Here is a 26,938-nt window from a genome sequence, read left to right on the forward strand (position 1 = left end):
CAGGCAGGTGAGAGCTGGCTAGCTGGTTTCAGAGTGAATGTCTTGAAACAAGAGGGGAGGGCAGTGCATAATCTGCAGGAGGTGTGCTGTCTAGGGATGGGCGATATCTGGTTTTCAACATCACAATATATCAGCAGCTAAATATCATGATATTTTGATATACAGTGGTGCCCCGCAAGACGAATGCCTCGCAAGACGGAAAACCCGCTAGACGAAAGGGTTTTCCGTTTTGGAGGTGCTTCGCAAAACGAATTTGCTATGGGCTTGCTTCGCAAGACGAAAATGTCTTGCGATTCCTGGGGTTTTTTCGCTCCTCACCCCCTTTTTCTAAGGCACTAAGCTGCTAATAGCCTTTTAGCAGCTAATCCGCTAATCCCTTAAGCCTTTAATAGCCGCTAATAGCCGCTAAACCGCTAATAGCGCTAATCCGCTAATGGGCTTGCTTCGCAAGACGAAAAGATCGCTAGACGAAGAGACTCGCAGAACGGATTCTTTTCGTCTTGCGAGGCACCACTGTACCGTATTTTTCGCTCTAGAAGATGAACCAGACCATAAGATGCACCTAGTTTTTGGAGGAGGAAAACAAGAAAAAAATATTCAGAATCCCAGACACATTTCCCCTTACTTTTTAGGGAGGGAAAAAGTGAGTCTTATAGAGCAAAAAATATGGTATATATCTGCGGTGGCGGAGAGCCTTGCTGGGCCTCCCCATGGGGGCAGAGTCCTGCCGTACCTCCCCACAGCAGTGGAGGGCTGTGACGAGGCTCCCTGCGGCAGTGGAGGGCCTTAAAGTGTAAAGTAGTAGATCAAATGAAAATATTAAATAAACTTCCATATATTACATTTAATATATTTTCAAGTGATTTACTACTCAGGTTGCATCTGCTTCCCCACCCAGAGGTCTAAGTGGAATCTGTGCATGCATAAGTTCAACTAAACTTTATTCTTTCCTGGGAGTAAGCCCCATTGAATTCAGTAGGGCTTGTTTGTGAGTAGACACACATTTGCTTTTGCTGTTTACTGAAAAACAGCCTCCCCGTCATTCTCACATAGTACCCAACCTCCCATTTCAGCATAAGGCAGCCAGCGAAATCTTCTCCCCGCCCCCATTTCCCCCTGACACAGAAGGACTCCCCCATCCCACCAATTTCTCTTTTTTTATCAAAGGGACGGACGGAGGGAGGGAGGGCATGCAAGCAAAAAGATACCGGTAAAGGTAAAGGGACCCCTGACCATTAGGTCCAGTCGTGGCCGACTCTGGGGTTGCGGTGCTCATCTCGCTTTACTGGCCGAGGGAGCCGGCGTACAGCTTCCGGGTCATGTGGCCAGCATGACTAAGCCGCTTTTTGCAAATCAGAGCAGCGCACGGAAATGCCATTTGCCTTCCGGCTGGAGCGATACCTATTTATCTGCTTGCATTTTGACGTGCTTTTGACTGCTAGGTTGGCAGAAGCAGGGACTGAGCAACGGGAGCTCACTCTGTCACTGGGATTTGAACCGCCGACCTTATCGGCAAGTCCTAGGCTCTGTGGTTTAACCCACAACGCCACCTGCGTCCCTTAAGCAAAAATGTAGTCTCATTTAAATTAAAAAACACCCTTTTTAATATGGAGGTTAGCTATTTAGGGGGAACGAACAACATAATCACCACCTGAAAATACTCTTCCCCCTCTTTTTTCCACTGGCAAGGGAAGAAAGAAGTGCTTTCCAGTTCTTTGTTTACTTCGCCTCTTGGGGTTGCTCCTGAATTGTTAGCAGGCTCTGCATAATTAGCTGAGCTCTAAGTGGAAAGATAACTGGAAGCTGAAAGAGTTTGCTGGTTTGTGTGAGGGCTTATCTTCTTTCTTACTGGTTAGGAGGGAGGAGGGAGAGAGCTTAATAAAGCTGGAGACACCGGTGCCTGCAGATTATCTGCAAAATATTGAGCTACCCCCTGGGAAGCTGTTAAGTCTCCACCTTTTGTTCACGGGTGTATATTGCCTAGTTGAAACACTTATTTCAATACCTGTATTCAAATTCAACGATAAAGTGATTTTATTGCACAGCCTTAGTGCTGTCCCTAGAGGGGTTTCCCCAGCCGTCCTCAAAAGCAGCTTTTTAGTGCTTGGTTCCCACCAACCTTTGCTCCTTTGTTAGGCCTTTTCCCTGTGCACCTCGCCGTGAAGTGCAAGAACCCGGCCTGCATCGAGCTGCTTGTCGAGAAGGGAGCGGATGTGAACGCAGCCGAGCGGCAGAGCGGCCGGAGCCCTTTGCATCTTGCAGTGGAGATGGAGAACCTTAACCTGGCGACGTACCTGTTGAAGAAGGTAGGTGAGGTTTGGCTGTGTGCAGTAATGGCTTCCCCATCCTCCTTCACATATGTGGGAAGGGGTGGCTCTGTTCTGAGAGCACTTGCCAGCCTTTAATTCCGTGCCCTTTCTCTGTCCAGCTGGGAGCTGATGTGAATGCCCAGACGTCGGCCGGCAATACGCCTCTTCACCTGGCAGCAGGCATGGGCTCCCCCATCCTTACCAGGATGCTGATCAAAGCAGGTAAATCTTCTCTCCAGGGTCCCTGGGACTCAGTAGGGCTCAAGGATTCATCTAGGAGCTGGTGGGCTGCCCACTTTCTATTCTCACCCTTCTGGTTTAAGAAGAGCTGGAACTTTGCATTGACCGAAAGTCATCTGACTTCCTACTAGGTATTTATTTCCACTTGATGCCAGACACTTATTTCCACTCATAGTTAAAGGTAAAGGTACCCCTGATCCATTGAGTCCAGTTGCGGACAACTCAGGGGTTGCAGTTCTCATCTCACTCTATAGGCCGGGGGAGCTGGTGTTTGTCTGCAGACAGCTTCAGGGTCATGTGACTAGCATGACTAAGCCGCTTTTGGCGAACCAGAGCAGCGCACAGAAATGCCGTTTACCTTCCCACTGGAGTGGTACCTATTTATCTACTTGCACTTGACGTGCTTTTGAACTGCTAGGTTGGCAGGAGCAGGGACCGAGCAACGGGAGCTCACCCGTCGTGGGGATTCGAACTGCCGACCTTCTGATCGGCAAGCCCTAGGCTCTGTGGTTTAGACCCTATAGTTACTTAACAGCAAATAACCCTGCTCTTGCTTTGCATATCACTTGTATTAAATGCTTCCCAAAACAGCAAACACTTGATGGTCCATCCAGAACTTTACTCACTCAAGAGGGAGCAGTTCTTACTGGGATGGGAGGTGGGGATCTTGGGACCCATTCCATTCCTCAGGAGAGGACTCTGTGCTCAGTTGCTCAGTTATAAGGTCTCTCTCTCTCTCTCTTTGTCATGTCCACTTATTTTTGGGTGCAGTCTAGACAACAAATGTTGCATTAGTTGGACTGGGGTGGGGGAGAATAAGCTATGTAGTTGATTTCAAGCGGAAGATGACATTGAATAAATATCCCAGACTTTTAAAAGCTTGGGGGAAGGAGAGGGTGGGCAACAAACTGGTCCAGTGAAAGATTGGAATTCAGCACTGCCCAGCAGTAATGCTTTGGCTAATGGGACAATCTCTCATCTCCTCTACCCATGTGCTGTTCTGGGGGCATTCCTGTGGATTTGGGGGAAGAGATGGGGGAAAGCCTGTTTCACTAGTGGGGAGTCCTTGCACTGGCTTCCAGTAGCAGAAAGGGTTTGTAGAATCTGGCCCTAAAATTCAGAACAAGGCACAGGTCAGTCACAAAGGCTGCCTGATACACCCCCGATATACTTTGTCCTGTTTGAAGCATTATGCCAGCTGAACTCCCTTTTGAACTCCCCAGGGGCAGATGTCCTGTGTGAGAACGACGAGCCCATCTCGGCCCCCTCGTCTAACCCAGGCAGCGACGTGGAGTTGGAGCAGGAAGAGGAGGAGGAATGGGTCATGGAGCTGGGAGAGGCCCTGGTGGGGCCGGGTGAAGACTGCGTGGCTGAGCTGAAGAGCAAATGGCCTGAGAAGCAGGGGCGGGGGCACACGCCATTGGACTTGACTTCGAGCCAGAAGGTATGTAACGTTTCGGGGGGGTCAGATTGGACCCTTGCTTTCAGTAGAGCCATTCCTAGTTGTAACGTATGCAATGTTCTAGGCCAGACTTTCCCAAACTTGGGTCTCCAGCTGAGAGCCAAGGTGCTGTAGTGGTTAAGAGCGGTAGACTCGTAATCTGGTGAACCTGGTTCGATTCCCCGCTCCTCCACATGCAGCTGCTGGGTGACCTTGGGCCAGTCACACTTCTTTGAAGTCTCTCAGCCTCACTCACCTCACAGAGTGTTTGTTGTGGGGGAGGAAGGGAAAGGAGATTGTTAGCTGCTTGGAGACTCCTTCGGGTAGTGATAAAGCAGGATATCAAATCCAAACTCCTCCTCTTCTTCCAGCTGTTGTTGGACTACAACTCGCATCATCCCCATCTAGCAGTACCAGTGGCCAGGGATGATGGGAGTTGTAGTCCAACAGCAGCTGGGGACCCAAGTTTGGGAAACCCTGTTCTGGACCAGCCTGTTCTGGACTGCAGCTCCCATCATTCCTGACTGTTGGCTGAGACTTATTGTGTTGGCCTCCCAGGTGTTGTGAGCTACATTGTCCACCTCTGGACTATAGAGCGTCCTGCAACTAAGGCAGTTTGGATCATCGCCCACCTCTGATCATATTTGTAGCTCTCTGTGTACCCCTTTGCACCCCATGTTTTGTGATGGGACGAGCCCCATCCCCATGCACTCAGTAGAAGAAACTCTTTTTGATCTTTCCAGATATAACCTGCTTAGGGGACAGTTAGAGGTAACCAAGGCTTCTTTCCTTCCAGGTGCGGGAGATACTGCAGCAAGCATTGCTGCAGAACCCAGAAAGGGAGCAGTCTGCCGAGACTCCTGCTTCCAGGCAAGGTGAGTGAACGCTTCTGTTCTGCTTGGGGTCCTGCTGAGAAATAACCCCTGTGCATCATTTCGGATTTGGACTAGGGGGTTTTGGCCATTGATGTACATCAAATTCCAATATATATTAAAACATCTTTTCTATTATGTTACTGACTTCCCATCCCATTTTCCGTGATGTTTTTCTTATCCCCCCCCCTTGCTGAACCCTGTCCTCCCCTCTTATTTAACATAGTCATAACACAATAATCTTTAATTGCTATGTCGCTCACAGTTCAAAACCTGCTTGCGGATTCGTCCTGTTGTAGTCTTTCTTCAAATAATCTGAAAAGGGCTTTCATTCTTCAAGAAAAACCATTGTCACTAAGTTCTCTTATTTTAGCTGTTAGCTTTGCTGATTCAACCTATTTCATTACTTATCCATTCTTCTTTAGCGGGGGCCATAGGTGCTGCTTTCCTGGTCGGGTGTGGGGAGGAGGCAATGGCTTTCGGGGCAGAGACTGGCACCTTTGTGCAGAGAAGCGATCCTCTGTCTCTGATTTCTCCAGGAAGCGTCCTGTCTCTGAATAGCGACACCCTCCAGAGTCTAGAGAAGCTGCTGAACCATGACTGCCAAGGGGCAGACTGGGCAGAGCTAGCCAAGAGACTGGGCCTCTGCAGCCTGGTGGAGACCTACAGAGGGGCAGAGTCTCCCAGCAGAAGACTTCTCCTGAGCTACGAGGTTAGTAGATCCTCCTCTGTCCCTTGCCTTCCCCCTCTCCTCTGTCACCGATTCCTAGCAGGTCCCCTCTGAACCCTCTGTTTCTCTCTCTCTCCCCCCCCCCCCCAGCTTGCCGGCGGCAGCCTCAAGGGTCTGCTGGAAGCACTTGACTCCATGGGACTGACGGAGGGAGTGAAGCTACTGCAGAGACCAGAGACGTTTGTCAAGCTACAGAGCACAGGTACAGATACGGAACGCTAGGGCTGGGGTTGCAGAGACAGGAAAACTGCACCAGATAACTTGCTGATGGCTATCTCTGTCTGCCTCTCTCAGAGCTGAAGGAAGATAGCGCCTATGGGAGCCAGTCTGTGGAAGAGGAGCCAGCAGCCCTGCCTGGGAAGCTTCCACCAGCCTCCTCCCTGGAAGTCCCACCTCTCTTGCCTCACAGCCAGCAGGAGCAAGTGCACTGATACGAGAGAAGCCGGAGCCTCGCTGGGGGAAGGGCGATCTCGGACATGTGCCTCTCGGACCCAGGACTCGGGCATCAGGAGCTGGGAAGGCCGTGCAGAGCTCGGCACAGCTCTGATTTTCACGGCTGGTCTGCACAATGTAGGAAGGACTCTGTTGCAGTTAGCTCAGCCTGCCTTGCATTCACCAGACCTTCACCAAACGTGGGAGATAGGGATAAGCGGTTGTTTTGTCCTGGTGCCTTTTATCAAATTCTGGTCCTAGCCTGATCAGGACTTTTGGTCTTCTGCTCTTCCTGAGACAACCTTGCTCCCCGGCATCAGCCACGTTACTTGTGATGGGTTAGGTTTCGCTGGACAATGAATGCTATTTACTCCTGAGCTCCTGGACTGCCCCACAAATTGGTCCCCTTTTAGTGCCTTTTTATAGTCCTAGTGATTCAGGTGCCTGCCTTCGCCTTGGGAATTAATGGCTCTACAGAACTGACTTTTCACCTGTGGCTTGGTAATTTGGGGCAGAATCCCCAAAATGCATTCGGACGAAAGAAACCCTACGTTTGACACAACCCTCGTGTCATGTGAAGCAGGGTAACCGCCCTTTCAGAATCTGTTGCTTAGTCCTACGATCTAATTTGGTTTTGAGCAAACCCTTACGTAATGGCTCATCTTGGAACATTTGCTAACATGCAATTTTAACAATTGCCTATCAGCAGGTGTCCAATCTGCACATTGTTTTCAAGCGACAAAGAATGCCATTCAATGTCAGTAAGCAGTTTCGACAAGTGAAGCAAGAAGGATGCTCTGGCCGTTGGTAGCTGCTGACAGTTGTGCTTCCCAGTCAAAGGTGTGTGATGGGGGAGAGCTCTTGCAATGTTGAGCAGCTAAAACTTTGATGTAAAGATTTGCAGTTAGGAATCCATGCTGGTTTGTTGGGGGAGTCTTCTGAGCTGAAAACTCCAACCTTGGCTAAGAACCACCCCCCCCCCCCAGTTCTGTGAAGGGGATAAATGATGCAAATTTGCATGTACAGAGCAAAGAGGCCTTTTCAGGAGAACCTAGCCCTTTGGATAGAAGAAGGAAACAGGCGCATTAGAGGACAAAAGTATTGAGTGGATGACTGACAAGTTCTGCCACAACCGCACTCCAATTTCTAAGCCTTTGTAGTTTTCGAAAGACTTCTGTCATAGAGAATAGACTTGTGCTTTGTGGATAATTTTTTAAAATAAATAAAAATCCCAGGGTGATTATGTCTGCATGAAAAGTACATTCATCATTGATGCTTTAGCTGAGACTCCAGCAATTTGCAGAGGGTTGGACTAGATGACCCTTGGGTCCCTTCCAACTTTACGATTCTATGCTGATTAATGCAATTTTCTAGACCCTTTGCCTTCCAGGTGTCCTCCCAGACGTTTTGGACTACCACTCCAATCAACCCCAGTGTGGTCCAAAAGAATCTAGAGAGCGTAAGGTTAGTGAATGTTGTTTCAGGCTGTTAAGAAAATGTTCCATTAGTTTATCACAGGCTGTGTTTATATGTAAAACTAAGTCAAACCATTGTGAGCATGCTGGTTTCAGAGGAGAGTGGAGCTGTTTGCCTCCTCGGTCCATTTTAGCTTAGTGCAACATGGCGGTTTAGCCAAGGTTTTAGTGTGCTGTTTGAACCCAGGTTTGTGGTTGAGCTTTATTTCCCTCTTGACCAGCGTTTCTGCTCCAAGGTTTTGTCTTGGCTGCAGATGGTTCTTGAGGAGGAGAGCTTAGTTAGGACCCCAGCAAGCGACAGACAAGTGGCTGTTGGGCAGTAAGAATCTGGATTGGTGTGTTGCTGTGCTTTCTGGCAACCAAGAGCAGAGTTCTCTCTCGCAGGGATGATGCTCAGAAGCCAGCCTTTCTTCCAAAGCAGAGTGGTTTATATATATGTGCCACTTTTCTGCCAGCCTTGCTTATTAATGTTAGGAAAGATTCACTACCAGAAAAGGGCTAGTTGAATGATCTGGCCCTTTCCAAGTACCTCTCCTCTTCCACATTGCCCTGTATTCCATGCAGAATACAGTAAGCCTTTCGAACTGCTTTTACGAATCATCAGAGTAAAAATTGGAACCGCCATTCTCTACCCCTCCTCCCAAGTTTTCAGAACTTGCTGTGACCTGCAAAAATGCTGCAGTGTTCTCTTCACTGTCTTCACTTTCCTTCATTGTGTTCTCTTACTGCCGTTGCTCTACCCTTCAGCTTCTCCTTTTATCCTGCTGTTCCAGACACACCTCCATTTTTGCTTGCTGCTTTATTGTGAACTTGGTATAGACTTTGCTCTAGTTCCTGTCTGATTCTTTTCATTCTCCAGTCTCTAACCCTGATAAACTCTGGGTAGCATCCAGGGAGTTGCCCAAGTTGGAAGGCGGCCGGCAAAGCCATTTCCCTCCCACCCCTCTGCAGCTCCTTTTGGGCTGTGTTTCTTGGAACTGCCCCAAATTAGCTGGAGGGCTCTTGGGCCCCAAACCGTATTTCACTGTGCTGGTATTAGCTTTGTAGAATTCTCTTCCACCCGATAGCTGCCTGGTTTTGTCTGTTTCCTTCCTTAACCCTACTGTTGTTGTCACATGGTACATCTGATCCTTTCCCCCCCTCCAGCTCAGCCCTTCATGGTGTCTTTCTTCAGCCCCCCCCCCACAGGTATGTCCATTTTGTTTGTATGCATAGCAACCATGCGTCTTTACTTCTTCTGTTTAGCTTTCTCCAGCCCCTACAGTATTTCACGTGTCTGAATAGTGGTGTGCCTTGTTCCCTGCGGCCATGGCCTTGCTCCAAGTAACTAGTTACCCAGTAGCTGCTTGACCTTGGCGCCTCTCAGCCATGGTAGGCAGTATGGCCAAATGGTCAGGGATGGTGGCAGTTGGGCATCCCAATGAGAGCTGTGGGGTCCCTACTTTCCACGAGGGTCAGGCAGCTTCCTGCTCCTTATGTAACCCAAGTGTGTTGAAAAACAAAATGGCCGCCCTTCTGCCATGGCAGTGGCCCCCTCTGGCTATCTTTTTTCAGTTGGGTAGGAGCAGCTGTTGTAGTTGGTTTAGGACAGCAGTGTTAAGATGCTTTTGGCTCAGGGAGAACCAGGTCAATGAAGGTGCTTGAATAAGTTTTACTTAGGTAATTAAAGGAAGAAACTGTACAGAGCTCTTTAGGTTTGTTTTTTTACAGTCAATTCAAGAGCAGAATAAAAAATTGACACATTCAGAGAGTCAGTGCTGGAAACAGCCAGCCAGTCCCCTGCCCCCCCCCCTTTGCCCTTCTTTACATCTGCAGAATTTCCCTTTTGCTTTTGTCCCATTTCCGCCCCCCCCCCCGGACTGTCACCTGGGGCTTTCTTTAACCCATCTCCTGCTGTTTTAAGCAAGTATTGGAGCCACAGCCTTAAAGCCCTTTGAAGTGACAAGTGAGAAGGAGCAGGCCGGCTGTGTGCAGCCAGGGGGTTTGCTGTGTTTTCTTAAACTTGGGTCCCTGGCTGTTGCTGGAATACAACTCCCATCATCTCTAGCAACAGGCGGGGACCCAAGTTTGAGGAAACACTGGTTGAGGGGGTGGAAATGCTCCTGGCAATTTCAGAAACCTCCACCCACCCTTGTGAGATTAATCTATATGTATTCTGGCTAGGACTATGGGCCACTCAGTTGTGGTCCCTGCATTGTTTAAGCCCCACATCAACTAGGCCAAAAAAGAGGCCAGCATGCTCATCATCCACAGTGATCTCCATAGGGGGGAGGAGGAGGGATTAGAGGGGGTGTGCTCTTGGGGGAGGGGGTCCCCCACCCCTACTATGGCTTTGTCAGGCTGCCACCCGGGAGGCATCCGTTGTCCCTGGTTACCCTGTTAGTGCTGGTCCCTTGAAGCCAAAGGGCAACCCCCCCCCAGCCCCGATCTATAAGTGCTGAACAAGTATCAGGGTGACGCGAGGCCCAGCTTGTGCTGGTGGACAGCTGCTGGTGGTGAAGAAGGAATTGGGCATCCATGCAGGAGTTGCTTGTGCTCCTGTAGGCAGCCAGTGCAAGCGTCGTGTCTGCAGGAGGGATCGGGGCCCTTGCCACCCCGAGCTCTGGGCCAAACGGTCCCTGCTTAAACGAAGCAAGTGTCTTTTTTTAATCTGTCGCCAGTGTGATTCAGTGTTGCCGGGTACTAAAAAAATGTAAAATATTATCACAAAAACGGTAAGAAACGGGCAAGGAAAAGTGGGGGGGTGGGGTTGCAGTGTGGAGGCAGCCAGGATACAGCCCTTTCCACCCCTTCTCACTTTTGCAAGAAATGGGGGTGGCGCAAGGGGGTGGGGAGAAAGGAAGGTTCTTGCCGCTGTGTGTGGTTTGGAAAACAGCCCTGTGGTTTTTGTCGCACGAGGGTTTTTGGTCGCTTCACTCACACACGAGACCAGGAAGGCTGCGCACGCTGGAACTGTGGTCGCCCCTCCTCCTGGATAACAGGCTCTGTCCCGCAGCGAAGAAGAGGCCTCGGGCCTTCTGTGGTGTGGCTCCCGGCAACCGAGAACGAAATCATGCAGGTTTGTAGGACGGGCACGGCACCCTCCTGGCAGGCCCCGGACCCTTCTAGGACTTCTGCAGACCGCTGGCAGCTTGTCGGCTACTGCGCTTGATCCTGGGTCCCCCGCCGACTGGCTCCTGGCTCAGGGAAGGGATGGACTGCGACTTTTTGACACTGTTCTCTGCGCCGGCTGCTGTTTCAAACAGGGCGGCCTCTAGCACCGTGAGGTCCTCAGAGCCTGTCTTCAGCTTGGCCCGCATCAGGGTAGCGTAGATTCCATAGCGTGTTTTCTGCAGGGAAGGGAGACGTAAGAGGCAGCTGGTTTGGGGGGGACCCCCTTTGCACATCACACCCCTTATTTAGCCTGTTTATTCAGATCCCACTTCTGAAGCTGGCCTGCATGGCTCCCTGCCCTCAGCAATAACCCTGAGAGGCAGTGACTGAGTGGGGATCTGAACCCTGCCCATCCTTTGAAATACTGTGTGTGGTTCTTATCCCGCGCCCCAACCCCCATTTCAAAAAGGATATTGTAGAGCAGGGGAAGGCACAGATCAAAGGGGTCTGAGCATCTTTCCTACACGAAAGGCCTAAACATTTGGGGCTAGTAAGTTTACCGTATTTTTCGCTCCATAGGGCGCACCGGCCCATAGGACGCACCAAGTTTTTTGGGGGGGGGAAATAAAGAAACAAATTTTTATTTCCCCCCCAGGCGCTTGTGGGGCCAGCAGTGGGGAGAAGTGCTCTTCTCCCCGCCGCCAGCATGCAGACCAGGTCCGGGGACAGCGGGAAGATGCGCTGCGCCTCCCCGCTGTCCCTGGAGCTTAAGGGGCTGGCAGCGGGGAGAAGCGCTCTTCTCCCCACCGCCTGCCTTCAGACCAGGTCTGGGGACAGCGGGAAGACACGCTGCGCCTCCCCGCTGTCCCCGGAGCTTAAGGGGCTGGCAGCGGCGAGAAGCACGCGTCTCCCCGCCGTCAGCCTCCAAACATCGGGAGACAGCGGGATGGCGGCGTTCCGCCTCCCCGCTGTCCCCGAACTTGTGGGGCTGGGGTTCTCCTGAAGTCTGGAGAGCGAGAGGGGTCGGTGCGCCAACCCCTCTCACCCTCCAGGCTTCAGTGAAAGCCTGCATTCGCTCCATAGGACGCACACACATTTCCCCTTCAGTTTTGGAGGGGAAAAAGTGCGTTCTATGGAGCGAAACATACGGTACATGGGAGAAAGACTACTATGTGAAGATTTATAAAAAAGGTGGGGGAGAAATAAAAATTCACAATCCTGAAACGCACGTACCTCAAAAAAGGGACAAACTGCTGGTTTGGGAGAATCAAGGGTGTTTTACACACAATGCATAATTACCCTAAGAAATCCAATGGGGTAGTCAGCAGAGAGAGCGATTGCAGCCAAAACACATTAAAATGTTTTAAAATAGTGTGATTAGACACATACGGGGCAGGCTATGGCAGTGTTAGAAACTTAGCTATATAAACTAAGCTCTATATGGCACCGTAAGCCAAGGTTACAGTTGTCACAGCAGAATGTCTATTCGCCAAGGGGTTGGAATAGATGAGTCTTGGGGTCCCTTCCAACGATATGATTCTATGATCTCAACTACATTGCTTGACTGTAGCTTGCGTGTACAACAGTTTGCTTGTCCCAGTTATGCAAGGAGGAGAAACACACATGGGATGGACTAAGGCAGAGGTTTTAAAACTGGTCACGGGCCCAGAAATCTCCATGTAGTCGTAATTCAACCTGCACCAGTAGCAAAATGTGCCTGGCTTGTTTCAGACAATGGGCTACAGGTGTCTCAGCAGCTGCTGAATGTAGCTCCAACTACAGAGGAACTGCGAGCAGGATTAAACTATAACCCATCATGTCAATGCAAGGATTTCTGCTTGTGCAATCGGTCTTTGCCCCCTATGCTCTCCCCAAATCTGTTCCAGAAGGCTGGGGTCGGGGGAGATGCAGGGAGAGGAGAAAGTTTCCTTTCCCAAACAAGCCCCTGTGTCAATAAAATGTTCACTTAACGCTACGTTGGGCTTCCACCCTTCTCTGCCTGGCAACGTCAGCTGCCTTGGGAGTCGGGACATTTCTTTCCTGCCTTGACTGGGGGTTTCCTGGTGGGCTTCGGTCTGATCCAGGAAGGGCTTGCAAAGCACGGCTGTCCCTGGTGCCGGGGTCAGCTCTCTGGCAAGCAGCCCCAGTATAGGACTGATTTGGCTGTAAAGGTGGAGCTTCCCTTACGAGAACTTCCACCATCAGGCTGTGGCAAATTCGGGGGGGACCCGCCCGCTCCCTTACTGACCTCGAATATCAGGTACTCCTCCTTTTGCTTCAGCTCTTCGTACTCCTTGCCCTTGACCTTTTTCTCCGGCAGGGAGGAGCGGTGCTCAAGCAGCTCTGCTGCCATGGCTTTGAATTTGGCCTCATGACTCTTCACTTGCTCCTCCTGGGGAAAGGAAGGAAAGAGGTTCCTGTGACTTCAGCTGTCCAGCCTCACCATCTAACTTCCTTTCCCTCCATCCCCCCGCACCGCAGCTCTTTTAAATTTGATTTGATTATAATCCCCTTTTCTGAGAGGCTGAGAAGCTGCTGGCGTGGGCTTCTCCAGCACCCCTATTTCCCCCCACTGAGCTAAACATGTACAATGACTTCCACCCGCCCTTAAGTTGGTGCCTTCTTATGTTGTCTTCTGGAAGTATCTCCCCCCTCCACAAAGATATGTAGACTGTGTATGACATCCCTGCCCCTCAAGGGAGCTCCTTTCTAAACATGCTCCATCCTTTGTTAGCCTTTAAGGTGCCCACAAGCCTCTTTGACCCTGCAACCCTACCACGTCTTCTTTCTCCAATTCCTCTCGGTGGCAGAGGCCTGGTCCTCCGCTTACCTGAGACAGCCGTGTGGTGGAGCTGGGCAACAGCGGGCGGCTAAATTTCTTCTGAGACCCAATAGCAGCTGGGAATGGGGGTGCGGAGAACATGGCTGCCACCACATTGATGCGTGTGATCCAGGAATTCATTTGCTCCGTGTTCCTGGAGGAAGATGCAAAAGTCAACAGATGAGGTTCCCCTTCCTTCCTTGCACTCGGACCACAGCTTCTTCCAGGTTTTGTATTAAAAAATGAAAAAGTGTTTTGTGTGTGTGTTAAGTGTGTATTTGTGTGTCTCAACAAGGGACAGGCCTATATTTGGAGCCAGACTAGGACAGGGCTGAACTAACCAAAGCATACTCTGTGACTCTGGAGAAACGCAACTGTAATGGTTCTAGGGGTTGCTCGTGCGTAAGTTGCCGTTACTCCTGGCTAGGTTGCCTGGTTGAACCCTTGCTGTCTGGACAGCCTCAAGTTCCGCGGCTGCCTCAGTCGCTGGCAGAATCTGTCAGTGGGCATTTCTTAAACCTCTTCCAGCATAGAAGCTGTTTGACGCCCAGTCTCCCCGCCCCCCTTTGCCTGCGCGGAAGCTTTCTGCGCAAAGTGGGTGTGGGCAGCGGAGTACTCGTGCCCTCTGCGCTGGTCTCCAGCGAAGAGTCCTGGAGCCACCTCTCCGATTCCCCCATCTGCCCCCCTTCTCCACTGGTGTTACGCTGATTTCCTTCCCCAGCGGATGGGCTACCTCTCTCCCTACTGGGACCCTCTCCACCATCCCTCTGGAGCCTCCTCTCCACCTCCAGCTCCGATGGCAGTTCCCTGACAGCAACCAAATTGAGAAGGGGATTGTATGTGGCTAGGACACTTAAGGAAGAAAAAAATTAAAGCAGAGGCAACTGGAGCAGATCTGAAGCAAGTTCTGCTCTGATTAAGCTCACAGAGGCGCCTGAATCTGAGAAAAGGGGGCAGTGTGGGAGCGACAACTTCCCAGCAAGCCATTTCCCTTTCCCGCTCTCCCTCCCCTCTTGTCTGGATGCCCAGGGCTTTCAACATGGGCCCCAAGACGATCAACTTACTGGGCCTGGAAGAGGAAGACTCTCCAGTCAGCCGTTCTGAGGTAGAAGACGTTGGGCCTCTTGTTGTAGTCCGATGCTTGGGTGGCCAAGGAGTGGTGGATGCTGATGGCATTCTTCAGTTCCTCCTCAGCCAGGGCCTTGCCAGGCTTGTACTCCTCCTGAAATGCAGGCAGGCAGACAGTGGGTGGGTCTGGTGAATTTGCTCCTCCTGACCCCAGCCAAAAGGGCATGGGGCTCCCCCTCCCTCGCATCTCAAGAGTCTGATCTTAGGTTTGAGTGTTTGAGGCTTCTAGGACTGCAGATTGGGAATTTGTGCACATCCACACCAGAAAATCCCAAATAAGGGGACCTCAGATCTGATAGGCAGGACATTGGACTACAGCAGATATACCATTACACATTCCAGTTGAGTTTTGTGTGTATATATACGTATGTAAAATTTGCATCAGCTTAATGTTTACTTGGGACGCGGGTGGCGCTGTGGGTTAAAGCCTCAGCGCCTAGGGCTTGCCGATCGAAAGGTCGGCGGTTCGAATCCCTGCGGCGGGGTGCGCTCCCGTTGCTCGGTCCCAGCGCCTGCCAACCTAGCAGTTCGAAAGCACTCTCGGGTGCAAGTAGATAAATAGGGACCGCTTACTAGCGGGAAGGTAAACGGCGTTTCCGTGTGCGGCTCTGGCTCGCCAGAGCAGCGATGTCACGCTGGCCACGTGACCCGGAAGTGTCTTCGGACAGCGCTGGCCCCCGGCCTCTTAAGTGAGATGGGCGCACAACCCTAGAGTCTGTCAAGACTGGCCTGTACGGGCAGGGGTACCTTTACCTTTTAATGTTTACTTAGATGTGTCATTATTGGCAGAAGGTGGGCATTTTTGTAAAAATGCTTGGAAACCAGAGGAGCTCTCTGAAAGACTCTGGGTGGCATTTTTCTTCCCATTCATTATTGGTCTTGGGTTATGACCTGCTCTTGCCATTAAGTACTGCGATATCCACCCTGCCCATTCTCCTAAGCAAAATTCATAAACAGTCCGCCGCAAACATATTAAACATCCACATTCGGGGAGGGGGATTCCTAAGCCATGCAGTTGTCCAGTTCATTCCAACTGAGGCACGCAGTGCGGACCACAACTACCCTGGCTGGCCCTTGCTTCTTTGGCAGCACTCAAGGAGACAGTAGCTAAAGCAGGAAGTGTTTCTGCTTAACAACATTCAGGAATAAATGAGTAGTCCCTCGCTGCCCAAATGGAGCTCTGGAAGTATTGACAGATACCCAGCATTTCACAGGATTGCTCATTACAAGGGCGTGTGGGCATCTGTCCCTGGTTAGCTTCCAGCAATATGAGTTTGGCGGTGAAAATAATTCCTTGATACAAATACGGCTTCTCCGAAATGGCTGCTCTTGCAAGGCCATCCTCCCAGGAGCCTAAGAAGTGTCCCGATATATGAGGCCAAAGGCATATCTCACCCAGCATCCCATTCCACCCAATGTTCCCGACCAAATTTGAATCATGTTGCATCTCTTCTAACCCCCTATGCCAGCCATGGGCTTCACCGCTTCCTGTTCCTTCCTCTGCCCACTGGCATTGACTGGCACCAGTGCCACATCTCTTCTGCAGCAGACTGAATCTGAATCCGTCCCAACTATTTGTCGTCTCCCCCACAACCAAGTGGCTGCCTAAAACTGAATCTAGGTAGTCATTGCTACTTGCCGCTTAGCTTCCACTAGGACCAGGGTTTCCTAAACTTGAGACTCCATCTGTTTTTGGACTACAACTCCCATCATCCCTAGCTTGCAGGACCAGTAGCAGCTCCCACAGCAGTGGCCACGAACCTGGATGCCTTTAAAAGAGGATCGGATAAATGCATGGAGTAAAGGTAAAGGGACCCCTGACCATTAGGCCCAGTCGTGACTGACTCTGGGGTTGTGGCGCTCATCTCGCTTTATTGGCTGAGGGAGCCGGCGTACAGCTTCCGGGTCATGTGGCCAGCATGACTAAGCCGCTTCTGGCGAACCAGAGCAGCGCACGGAAACGCCGTTTACCTTCCCGCTGGAGTGGTACCTATTTATCTACTTGCACTTTGACGTGCTTTCGAACTGCTAGGTTGGCAGGAGCAGGGACCGAGCAACGGGAGCTCACCCCGTCGCAGGGATTCGAACCGCCGACCTTCTGATTGGCAAGTCCTAGGCTCTGTGGTTTAACCCACAGCGCCACCTGCGTCCCTCTCAAAATGCATGGAGAGGAGAGGGCTATTGAGGGCTGCTAGAGACAACGGCTATGCTCTTCCTCCACAGTCTGAGGCAGCAATGCTTCTGAAACCACAAGAGGGGGGAGGGGTCTTGTGCTTGATTCCTGCTTGCAGGTTTCCCCAGAGGCAACTGTTCAGACACCATGAGAACATGACGCTGGACCAGATGTGCCGCTAGCCTGATCTTCCATGCTCGTCCCATGTTCTTTGTTTGCAACCCTTTGGGAAAATGTGCATTGCGTTGGCTGCATCAACACAGCCTGCCAGGTGAGGAATTTCTCTCCCGCTGCCTTTGATGCAGTTCAGCCAGACTTCTGGTGTGGAATCTGACATGTATGTAGGCCTGTCCCTTTGTAAAAAATGTGCACAATCATCACAATTATCTCAGGCTCATCTTAAATTGGGGAGGATGAATCACCCTTCAATTTTTCTGGGTTAACGAAAGCAAGAAGAGATGCAAGATGCCTCAAGGGTTCTAAAAAGGGAAATGATGCCGTTTCAGTTTGGATTAAGACCCGTAACACTTGAGAGTCCTACTACACAGGGCTATCGCAAGGCTAACTATAACAGAACCTGCAAAGTGTTTTGGAACCTTTAGCTGCTGCAGAGCAGAATCTGCAAAAATGCAGTATCCACATAAATTTTGCACGGCAGGAATATGAATGTTTCATGCAAGCTTAGTGTCCCGGTTTTTAATCCTCCGGACCCGGCCACCCCTGCAGGACCTAAGCAGTCCGGCGAAGTGAAGGGTGTCAAGACAGTACGCGTCGGTTGGGCAGAAGTGGAGCTCTTTCCCCCTGATATTGCAAGAGACACTCGTCTCGACAGCACTGAGGCAGATGCAAAGCAAAGCCAAGAGACTGTCACAGCAGATGATCTTCTACATTGACTCTGGTCTGTGTGACACATGGCTGGACTTTCCATGCAGTCTCGCTTTCAGTTCAGAAAGGGTCTAAACAACATCCTGAGGACAAGAGAATATAATTTCTCTGGCCGTGTAGGAAAGCTCATGCTATGGGCAGAGTTGGGGAAGATGTCAGAAATTGCACATGTACGTAAATGAGGGCAGGGGCTTGAGATCAACACCTTGGCAGATGGGGGAGCAGGGAATTGGTGGGGAAAGAGGAGATTCCCAATGAATTCCATGCCCAGCCAATCTCAACACTCCTCGTCTTCAGTCCCAGCTTTCCTAGTCAACATTTCAGTTTCATGAACGGAGTTATTGGAAGCAGAACAAAACATGCAAAAACCATGGGGAAAACTGGGTTGGCTCCCTTATTCCAGCCAATGGAAATCATGCTTTAGTTACCTTCTGTAGATACAGGATCATGCCCTTCAGGATTGCGTGGAAAGTCTTCCATCCCCTCTTCCCTCTTGGGGCTGCCAAGGAAAAGGGAGAAGAGTCATTGCAAAAGCTAAAGGCCTCAGTGAGAGGGGGGCAAGATCTGTGGAGGCATGAATTTCTGGGGGCCCAGGAATGAGCACATTCCGTATGGCGGGGCTGGCAAGGACAGGGCTGGTCCCATCCTGCTGTTTTCTAAGGCAGAGGCATCAGGAAGCTGCTGAAGCTCCACTTAGAGGAGGCAGGCGCAGCGAGAGGCTTCTGCCAGGTAATTCTGTACTCGGCAACAGATACGAAGCATACAGGCACAGCATCTAATCAGATCAAAAAGGCATTAGCTGCCTGGGATTAGGGAGGATTTTGCAGGGAAAATGGAGGGCGCAGCGTGGATGCATTCTTTGGGATGGGCAGGTACCTTCACACCAGGCAAATGACTTGGTTCCCCGAGTGCTAACTGCCCTCTGTGAACCTGGAAGAATGTCCTTGCCTTGCACCCCGCTCCCCTGTCCCTAATTGAAAACCATGCCCAGACAAAGAGACCCAAGGGAATAGGCTGTCACCTGGTAGAATGAGCTTAGTTTATCCCCAGCAATCTCTTCAGTACAACCTTCCCCCCCCCCCCGCAACCGCTCTGTGCAACCTTCCCGGTGCCCTCCCTGAAGGTTATGCATCTTCCCATGCTGCCAGCCACATCTGGCACAAAATGGCAATGGTATTAAAAACCCAGCAACCTGCAAGAAACAAAATAAAATCCTCACATCCCAGCCCCTTGCCCCAGGCTAGAGATCTGCGGCAGATTCCGCAATCCTTCCTGAGGAAAAGTCACGCTCGACTCGATAGGTTCCTGACCTGCTCCTGCAACACATGTCGTTTGGACTCCACCCTAGCCTGCAATCCTATAGACACTTGAACTCAGTGGGGCTTACTTCTGAGTACACATGCATGTGGACAGAAATGCTTATGTGGCCCTGTTCAAAGAAGCTGAAGATAAACACCAAGAACACTGCTAAGGCAAATATGAACCGCCATTTATCCTTGGATAAAGGTAAAGGTAAAGGTACGCCTGCCCGTACGGGCCAGTCTTGACAGACTTTAGGGTTGTGCGCCCATCTCACTCAAGAGGCCGGGGGCCAGCGCTGTCCGGAGACACTTCCGGGTCACGTGGCCAGCGTAACATCTGGCGAGCCAGAGCAGCGTACGGAAACGCCGTTTACCTTCCCGCTAGTAAGCGGTCCCTATTTATCTACTTGCACTCGGGAGTGCTTTCAAACTGCTAGGTTGGCAGGCGCTGGGACCGAGCAACGGGAGCGCACCCCGCCGCGGGGATTCGAACCGCCGACCTTTTGATCGGCAAGCCCTAGGCGCTGAGGCTTTAACCCACAGCGCCACCCGCGTCCTTGGATAAGATGTTCTAAATCGGGTCGGCAACGTGTGGCCCATGGGCCAAATGCGACCCATGAAGCCACCCCTGAACTGAGCTGCCCACTCGGTGAGTCCCCCTAAACCAGCGCGGCGCGGGGACTTGCTGAGCAGCGCCAGAAATTGCGTCTGCGCACACGCAGAGACTGGAAATCGTGTCTGCGAATGTCCAGACGCTGAAAATTGCTTCTACGCAGGTGCGCTTTTCAGCGTCTGGGCATGCGCAGACCCGGTTTCTGGTGTCACGCTGTGCCAGTCCGGGCCACGGACGATCTCCATGGGAGTGATCCAGCCCATGGCCGGTAAACCTTGCCACTCCCTGTTCTAAACCATACCATCACTGCTTTTTTTTGTTTTGTTTTTGAATTGCAACCTCTTCCTCACCAGATTTCTACTGCTGAAGCGGGAGATATTAAGACGCAGCCTGTATGTGGCGCCATCAGCACAGTACAGAAACCCACCCTAGACCCTTTAGAAATGGCAGAGACTCCACAAGACTGCAGGAGGGGAAGAGTAACTTTGCAGAGCTTATACGAAGCACTTTAAGGAACAGGGAAGGACAAAGGACTGGCTGGAATTTGTGAACGGAGCCCCTTTGCGACAGCAATTGCTGGTTAAAACAAACTCCCATAGAATCTGAATCAGTCAGAAAAAATGGTGGGCTTTTGCTTCCTGCAAAAAAAATTACAACTCCCTTTGAATTGTTTTGAAAGAAAAGAGGGGGGTCAATTTTAAATAGAGGGGGGTCTTTCCTCCTCATGGACAAAGACTCTGGTGACCAACCACCTTTTCTTCCAGGTGCAGCGGACCTTCTGGCAGCCATAGATGTTTCACCACACAGTTCTGTACATGTGAGAACATCAGTGGCGGATCACATACTAGCCCCTCTGGGTTGCTTTTTAAAAATAAATAAATTACTGGGGAGGGTGTCTTTCTGCGGAAGCTTTTATGTAATAATAATAGTAATAATAATTTATTTATACCCCGCCCTTCTGGCTGGGTTTTCCCAGCCACTCTGGGCGGTTCCCAACAGAATATTAAAAACACGACAAAACACCAAAAATTAAAAACTTCCCTAAATAATAATAATAATTTTTTTGCTTACACTCCTTGGCAAAGCTGAAATATTTGCAAGGTGTGTTTCTTGGGCCAAAGACAGGGCGAGGATCCTGCCTTCAAAGGCGATGCCATTTTCAAAGTTTCCTCCTGCCTGTGTGGGGCTAAAAGGAAGCGATGCCCGGCACAGACCAGCACCTCCTTGCTCACTTCCTCATGTGCAGTCAAGTGCAGCCCGTGCCACTGCCAAGAGGAAGCCCCCCCCCCCCATGCCACCACCAAGATCAGACTTACTCTTTTTGCAATCCGGCTCGGCATGGCTCTTGCGCACGAGGAGGCTGTGCTTGTACGTAGCGATGCTGGGATCCTGCGAGAAATCCAGGAAAGGGTTGCTGCAGCTGCTGATGCGCTTGATGGACTTGGGGTTGGGGTCTGCCAGTTCGGAAAGCGACTTGCGCAGTTCCTCTTCGTCTCTGCACGGCAAACAAGCAGCGTTTTGAAATCAGCTCAGGCCCCACACCGGTCCCACCAATAGTTCACCCTGCCTACGGTCCAGTCATTGTGCCTTGACCATTTTCAAGAGGACGACAAAGAGGAAAGCCCTGCTGCAGGAAGACAAAGCCCTTCTGCTAGATCCTGGCTGCAGTTGCTTCTTCTAACCCAGGGGTGAGGAACCGGTGGCCCTCGCATTTGCTGCTAGACCACAGCTCCCATCGTCCCCACCAACCGGCCTTGCTGCTTGTGGCCGATGGCAACCCATCAGCACATGGGAGGCCACAGGTCCCCCCCACCCATACAAGCCAATGGGGATATGAATCTGACAAGACTCATTGTTGGCATCTGAAACAATGGGGTGAACCTCTGGGGGTGAAGTTAAATCACTGCATTCGCAGCATTGAAGCAACCTCCCTTGGCTGCAAGCCTGAGCAGTGTGTCTGGAGGTCTTGGGCTGCCCAGTTGACAGGACCCCCTTCTCGGCCTCAATGATGTGGTCCAAAGGAAAGCAGAGCAAGACGTTTGGCACCAGCCTGGCTGCAGGAGTTGCTGGAAGGAGGCGTACAAGGCGCCATCCAACCATCTTAGGTATTCTACTTTGGATCTGTGTAGGGCTTACTCCTTAGTCTTTTCTTCTCCTGACAATAACCCACAAGGCAGCAGAGGTTTAGGATCAATTATTTCCTTCTTCTAAATGGGCTACTTTCCCAGGTGGATGAGCTCCACCTGCCTCCCACTTCCCTCTACAGCACACGCAGAAACCACCTTCATCATCATCATCATCATCATCATCATAATTTATTATTTGTACCCCACCCATCTGGCTGGGTTTCCCCAGCCACTCTGGGCGGCTTCCAACAAAGATGAAAAATACACTAAAATGTCACATATTAAAAACTTCCCTGAATGTCTTCTGAATGTCAGGTAGTTGTTTATCGCTTTGACATCTGATGGGAGGGCGTTCCACAGGGCAGGCGCCACTACCGAGAAGGCCCTCTGCCTGGTTCCCTGTAAGTTGGCCTCTCGCAGTGAGGGAACCGCCAGAAGGCCCTCAGAGCTGGACCTCAGTGTCCGGGCAGAACGATGGGGGTGGAGACGCTCCTTCAGATATACTGGACCAAGGCCATTTAGGGCTTTAAAGGTCAGCACCAACACTTTGAATTGTGCTCGGAAACGTACTGGGAGCCAATGTAGGTCTTTCAAGACCGGTGTTATATGGTCTCGGCGGCCGCTCCCAGTCACCAGTCTAGCTGCCGCATTCTGGATTAGTTGTAGTTTCTGGGTCACCTTCAAAGGTAGCCCCACGTAGAGCGCATTGCAGTAGTCCAAGCGGGAGATAACCAGAGCATGCACCACTCTGGCGAGACAGTCTGCAGGCAGATAGGGTCTCAGCCTACGTACCAGATGGAGCTGGTACACAGCTGCCCTGGATACAGATTTGACCTGTGCCTCCATGGACAGCTGTGAGTCCAAAATGACTCCCAGGCTGCGCACCTGGTCCTTCAGGGGCACAGTTACCCCATTCAGGACCAGGGAATCCTCCACACCTGCCTGCCTCCTGTCCCCCAAAAACAGTACTTCTGTCTTGTCAGGATTCAACCCCAATCTGTTAGCCGCCATCCATTATAATAATAATAATAATAATAATAATCAATCAATTGACATCGCTTGTAGAGTTGCAAGAAGTTTTGAATTATATGAATTCTTGTGAAAAAGGACTAAGAAGGAGTTTATTTAAGATTTGGATTTTATAGCAATAACTATTAAATTAAAATGCAAAATCAGAAAGAAAGTTAGAAAACCATTAATCGAGGTTGACGGAACTTAGGCTGTGATAGCCAAAGGTTTGTTATATTGTATAAGATGGGATGTTATGTTTGGAAAATGTGTGCAAAAACCAATAAAAATTATATATATAAAAAGCTGGAGGGCCAAGTTTGGCCATGCCTGCTGTAGGGTCAAAAGGAACCAAATCTATTCACTGTATGATCCTTTCTTAAGTGTGGCGGGCATGCGGCTTCTTTTTAAGTCTTCGGTTTTCACCAGGACGCATTTAAGGGATTTGCCAGGTAGAAAGGACCCTAGGAAACTGCTTTATACAAGAGTTAGACCACTGGTGCGTCTAGCCTGGTATTATACCCCGCCCGTCCCAGTTCAGGAAACCAGGCTCAGAGCAGCTAACAAAACAATTCATTGATGCTACAAAAAACAGCATAAAATATGGGATAAAGTGTAAATAACAATAAAATCAAAAATCAATTTAGGGGGGAAATCCATCCAATAAACATTGGATGATCACCAGGGCTAGCTGGCTAAATTAGTCCCACTTGGGCCAGCGAGGAGACCAGGGGAGAACCAGCTGTGGGATCCCAGAGTGGGCAATCTTCACAAAAAGGGGAGGGGGAGGGAAGGAAGGGGAACAAAAGACCAGGCTTCTTGATGGTTGGACCCACTATTGCTCTTGTCCATTTAATCTGCCAGAGCCTGTCTTTGCATGCAGGTGAAGTCCCTAACTCACTGAGGGTTTGAGACTCATCAGCTACCCTCCCCTGGTTTAAAGGTAAAGGTAAAGGTACCCCTACCCGTACAGGCCAGTCTTGACAGACTCTAGGGTTGTGTGCCCATCTCACTCAAGAGGCCGGGGGCCAGTGCTGTCTGGAGACACTTCCGGGTCACGTGGCCAGCGTGACATCACTGCTCTGGCGAGCCAGAGCCGCACACGGAAACGCCGTTTACCTTCCCGCTAGTAAGCGGTCCCTATTTATCTACTTGCACCCGGGAGTGCTTTCGAACTGCTAGGTTGGCAGGCGCTGGGACCGAGCAACAGGAGCGCACTCCGCCGCGGGGATTCGAACCGCCGACCTGACAATCGGCAAGCCCTAGGCGCTGAGGCTTTTACCCACAGCGCCACCCGCGTCCTCTCCCCTGGTTTAGCCGGCCAGAAAAAGTCAAAGAACCTAATTCTGGCTTGAAAGGGGAAAACACACACACACACACACACAAAATAAAAATGGATTTTAAAAGTTAAGAAACTGCAGAACATGATTATCTAGAAAGAGGCAGCCTTTTGCTGCTTTCAAGATGAGTGTGTATGCAGACACTTTTGACTTAACCTTAAAAACCAAGAAAAAACTTTAAAAACTGATCCAAACTTTGTATGTATATTACTCATCATGTGAGTCAATGGAGGGGGGGGGTTGTTTTATTTTTAAAGAACTAAAATGATTAGTTGTAAGCATGCAAATGCCCTGTACATTACTTAAAACACAACCCACCCACCCACTACAGAAGTAGGGAAAAAATGCACAAAACTAATCTGACCACGGAGGAGTGGGGTGGGACGAGCTTTGTGGGTGGGGAATGTGTTGTTCATCGTGGAAGCTGAAAGAGCACAGCGAAGAAAAAGCAATGCCTATACTGTAGGCAACGTTAGCCAACGATAACAAGCTCCGAGAGAGAGAGAGAGAGAGAGAGAGAGAGAGAGAGAGAGAGAGAAAGCGCAGAACAGAATTCCTGCATTGCAGGGGGTTGGTCTAGATCCGTGTTAGGATATATAAGCTAGTCACCAAACAGCTCCTTAAAGCAGGTTACAGATGCCAAAACAAAATGCCTAGTTGGCTTGAGCCGAGATAGTTTGAAAGCTGTCGTATTTTCAAGACGACTTTTTGGTTCCTGAAATTCATCCTGATTGCGCAGGTGAAATATAACAGATAGGATGTGTTGCTCGTGTGTGAAAGCAGTCAAGATCCAAGGATGCCCAGGCATGCGGCTCCAGATGGTGGAGACATCAGGTGCCATCCTGGTGCCCAGGCATCTTCACTTGGTTGCAGGTGGCCGATTGCCAGGTGCAAAATGTCCCCAGTGCCTGGACTAGAAGACCCTTGGAGTCCCTTCCAACTCTAAAATAGGATCCAAAATGCAGCAGTCTGATTGGTCCAAGAACAATAGGATCCAAAACGCAGCAGTCTGATTGGTCCTAGAACAATAGGATCCAAAAGGCAGCAGTATGATTGGTCCTAGAACAATGCAGCAGTATGACTGGTCCGCAGGAGCCACCCAATCCAGCTCCAGGTGGAAGTGAATCCACAACCTGATTGGCCTAAAGGAGAATCCCGGAATTAGCCAATCACGTGTGGCCCATTGTGTAAATAATGTATATAAAGCAGATATTTTGGGGGAAACGTTAATTCCTCCTCACCACTATGAGCTGAACAAAGAGCATGAAATCCACTCTCGACTCTGAGTATATTTCACTCAATTTTATGATTCCCTGAACATAATAAACCTATCAGGATTATCCATCTAATCAGTCAATCGAGCCATCAATCATCTATTGTCTTTCGTTTCCCCCACAATATTCTACTAAGCTATCATCTGCACACAGCCCACAGTATGGTTACGGCTCGGGAGGAGTTTGGGTTATCCTTGCTATCAGTCCCCAGCTTTGTTGAAATATAATCTTGGGGTCATAAAGGCCTCAGAGGCACAGACTTGAGTAGCTCAAGAGCATCCTGATCAAATTTGCAGATGACACCAAACTGGGAGGGGTGGCTAACACCCCAGAGGACAGGATAACACTTCAAAACGACCTTGACAGATTAGAGAACTGGGCCAAAACAAACAAGATGAATTTTAACAGGGAGAAATGTAAAGTATTGCACTTGGGCAAAAAAAATGAGAGGCACAAATACAAGATGGATGACACCTGGCTTGAGAGCAGTACATGTGAAAAGGATCTAGGAGTCTTGGTTGACCACAAACTTGACATGAGCCAACAGTGTGACGCGGCAGCTAAAAAAGCCAATGCAATTCTGGGCTGCATCAATAGGAGTATAGCATCTAGATCAAGGGAAGTAATAGTGCCACTGTATTCTGCTCTGGTCAGACCTCACCTGGAGTACTGTGTCCAGTTCTGGGCACCACAGTTCAAGAAGGACACTGACAAACTGGAACGTGTCCAGAGGAGGGCAACCAAAATGGTCAAAGGCCTGGAAACGATGCCTTATGAGGAACGGCTAAGGGAGCTGGGCATGTTTAGCCTGGAGAAGAGGAGGTTAAGGGGTGATATGATAGCCATGTTCAAATATATAAAAGGATGTCACATAGAGGAGGGAGAAAGGTTGTTTTCTGCTGCTCCAGAGAAGCGGACACGGAGCAATGGATCCAAACTACAAGAAAGAAGTTTCCACCTAAACATTAGGAAGAACTTCCTGACAGTAAGAGCTGTTTGACAGTGGAATTTGCTGCCAAGGAGTGTGGTGGAGTCTCCTTCTTTGGAGGTCTTTAAGCAGAGGCTTGACAACCATATGTCAGGAGTGCTCTGATGGTGTTTCCTGCTTGGCAGGGGGTTGGACTCGATGGCCCTTGTGGTCTCTTCCAACTCTATGATTCTATTCTATGATTCTAAGCTGCAGTGAAGAACAGGAGCTAGGTTAAGTGCGAATGACCTGTCGCTCCTCTGCCTTATTTCCCAGCATCCTTCAGCAGAATCTGCTGCTTCTGCAGCCTTGGCGAAGACCTGCCTCTTATCTCAAAATAAAGCTGGCGCTCTGCGCATCTTTTAATGCAGAAAGGCCTTGCAGCTCCCCAAGCATCAAAGGGACCTCTACAGAAAAAAGAGAGAGAGATTCGCAGATACAGAGGGAGGCGGCACGGACAAAAACCTGGCCACGAACGGAGAGATGAGAGTCGATTCTGTCTCCCCACCCCACCCCGCCCACAAAGGCACACCACATGGAAAAGGACCCGAAAGCAGGCTGGGGTGTGCGCACACAGTGACACATCCCTTCAGGGTTGGGGACAAGTGACGGGTCTCACGCGCCGTCTGCCTTGTGAATCACGCCTCGGTACTGGCTCCACACCGCGCCAGGGCAGAGGGAAGTTGGCACGCTGCATTTTCCCTCACAAA

General features: G+C 50.4%; 2 protein-coding genes across 6 annotated transcripts in view; one reads left to right on the plus strand and one right to left on the minus strand.

The window, feature by feature from the left end:
- NFKB2 (nuclear factor kappa B subunit 2) overlaps positions 1 to 7,267 on the plus strand; it is a 94,338-nt gene extending 87,071 nt beyond the window's left edge. For 2 of the 3 annotated variants that reach the window (XM_083440364.1, XM_083440363.1), the window contains 7 exons: positions 2,137 to 2,306; positions 2,429 to 2,531; positions 3,773 to 3,993; positions 4,787 to 4,865; positions 5,402 to 5,574; positions 5,683 to 5,794; positions 5,887 to 7,267. In XM_083440364.1, the coding sequence (XP_083296490.1) occupies positions 2,137 to 2,306; positions 2,429 to 2,531; positions 3,773 to 3,993; positions 4,787 to 4,865; positions 5,402 to 5,574; positions 5,683 to 5,794; positions 5,887 to 6,023 (995 nt within the window). In that variant the 3' untranslated portion in view covers positions 6,024 to 7,267. The remainder of the gene's footprint in view (positions 1 to 2,136; positions 2,307 to 2,428; positions 2,532 to 3,772; positions 3,994 to 4,786; positions 4,866 to 5,401; positions 5,575 to 5,682; positions 5,795 to 5,886) is intronic. The other variant, XR_014511155.1, reaches the window with a different exon arrangement.
- PSD (pleckstrin and Sec7 domain containing) overlaps positions 6,375 to 26,938 on the minus strand; it is a gene marked incomplete at its 5' end in the record, with an annotated part of 111,179 nt that continues 90,615 nt past the window's right edge. For all 3 annotated transcript variants that reach the window (XM_083440322.1, XM_083440321.1, XM_083440323.1), the window contains 6 exons: positions 6,375 to 10,828; positions 12,841 to 12,984; positions 13,423 to 13,567; positions 14,478 to 14,635; positions 18,028 to 18,098; positions 20,830 to 21,008. In XM_083440322.1, coding sequence (XP_083296448.1) covers positions 10,604 to 10,828; positions 12,841 to 12,984; positions 13,423 to 13,567; positions 14,478 to 14,635; positions 18,028 to 18,098; positions 20,830 to 21,008 — 922 coding nt within the window. In that variant the 3' untranslated portion in view covers positions 6,375 to 10,603. The remainder of the gene's footprint in view (positions 10,829 to 12,840; positions 12,985 to 13,422; positions 13,568 to 14,477; positions 14,636 to 18,027; positions 18,099 to 20,829; positions 21,009 to 26,938) is intronic.

Source organism: Podarcis tiliguerta, assembly GCF_965153285.1.
Source record: "Podarcis tiliguerta genome assembly, chromosome: 5".
NCBI classification, from domain to species: domain Eukaryota; kingdom Metazoa; phylum Chordata; class Lepidosauria; order Squamata; family Lacertidae; genus Podarcis; species Podarcis tiliguerta.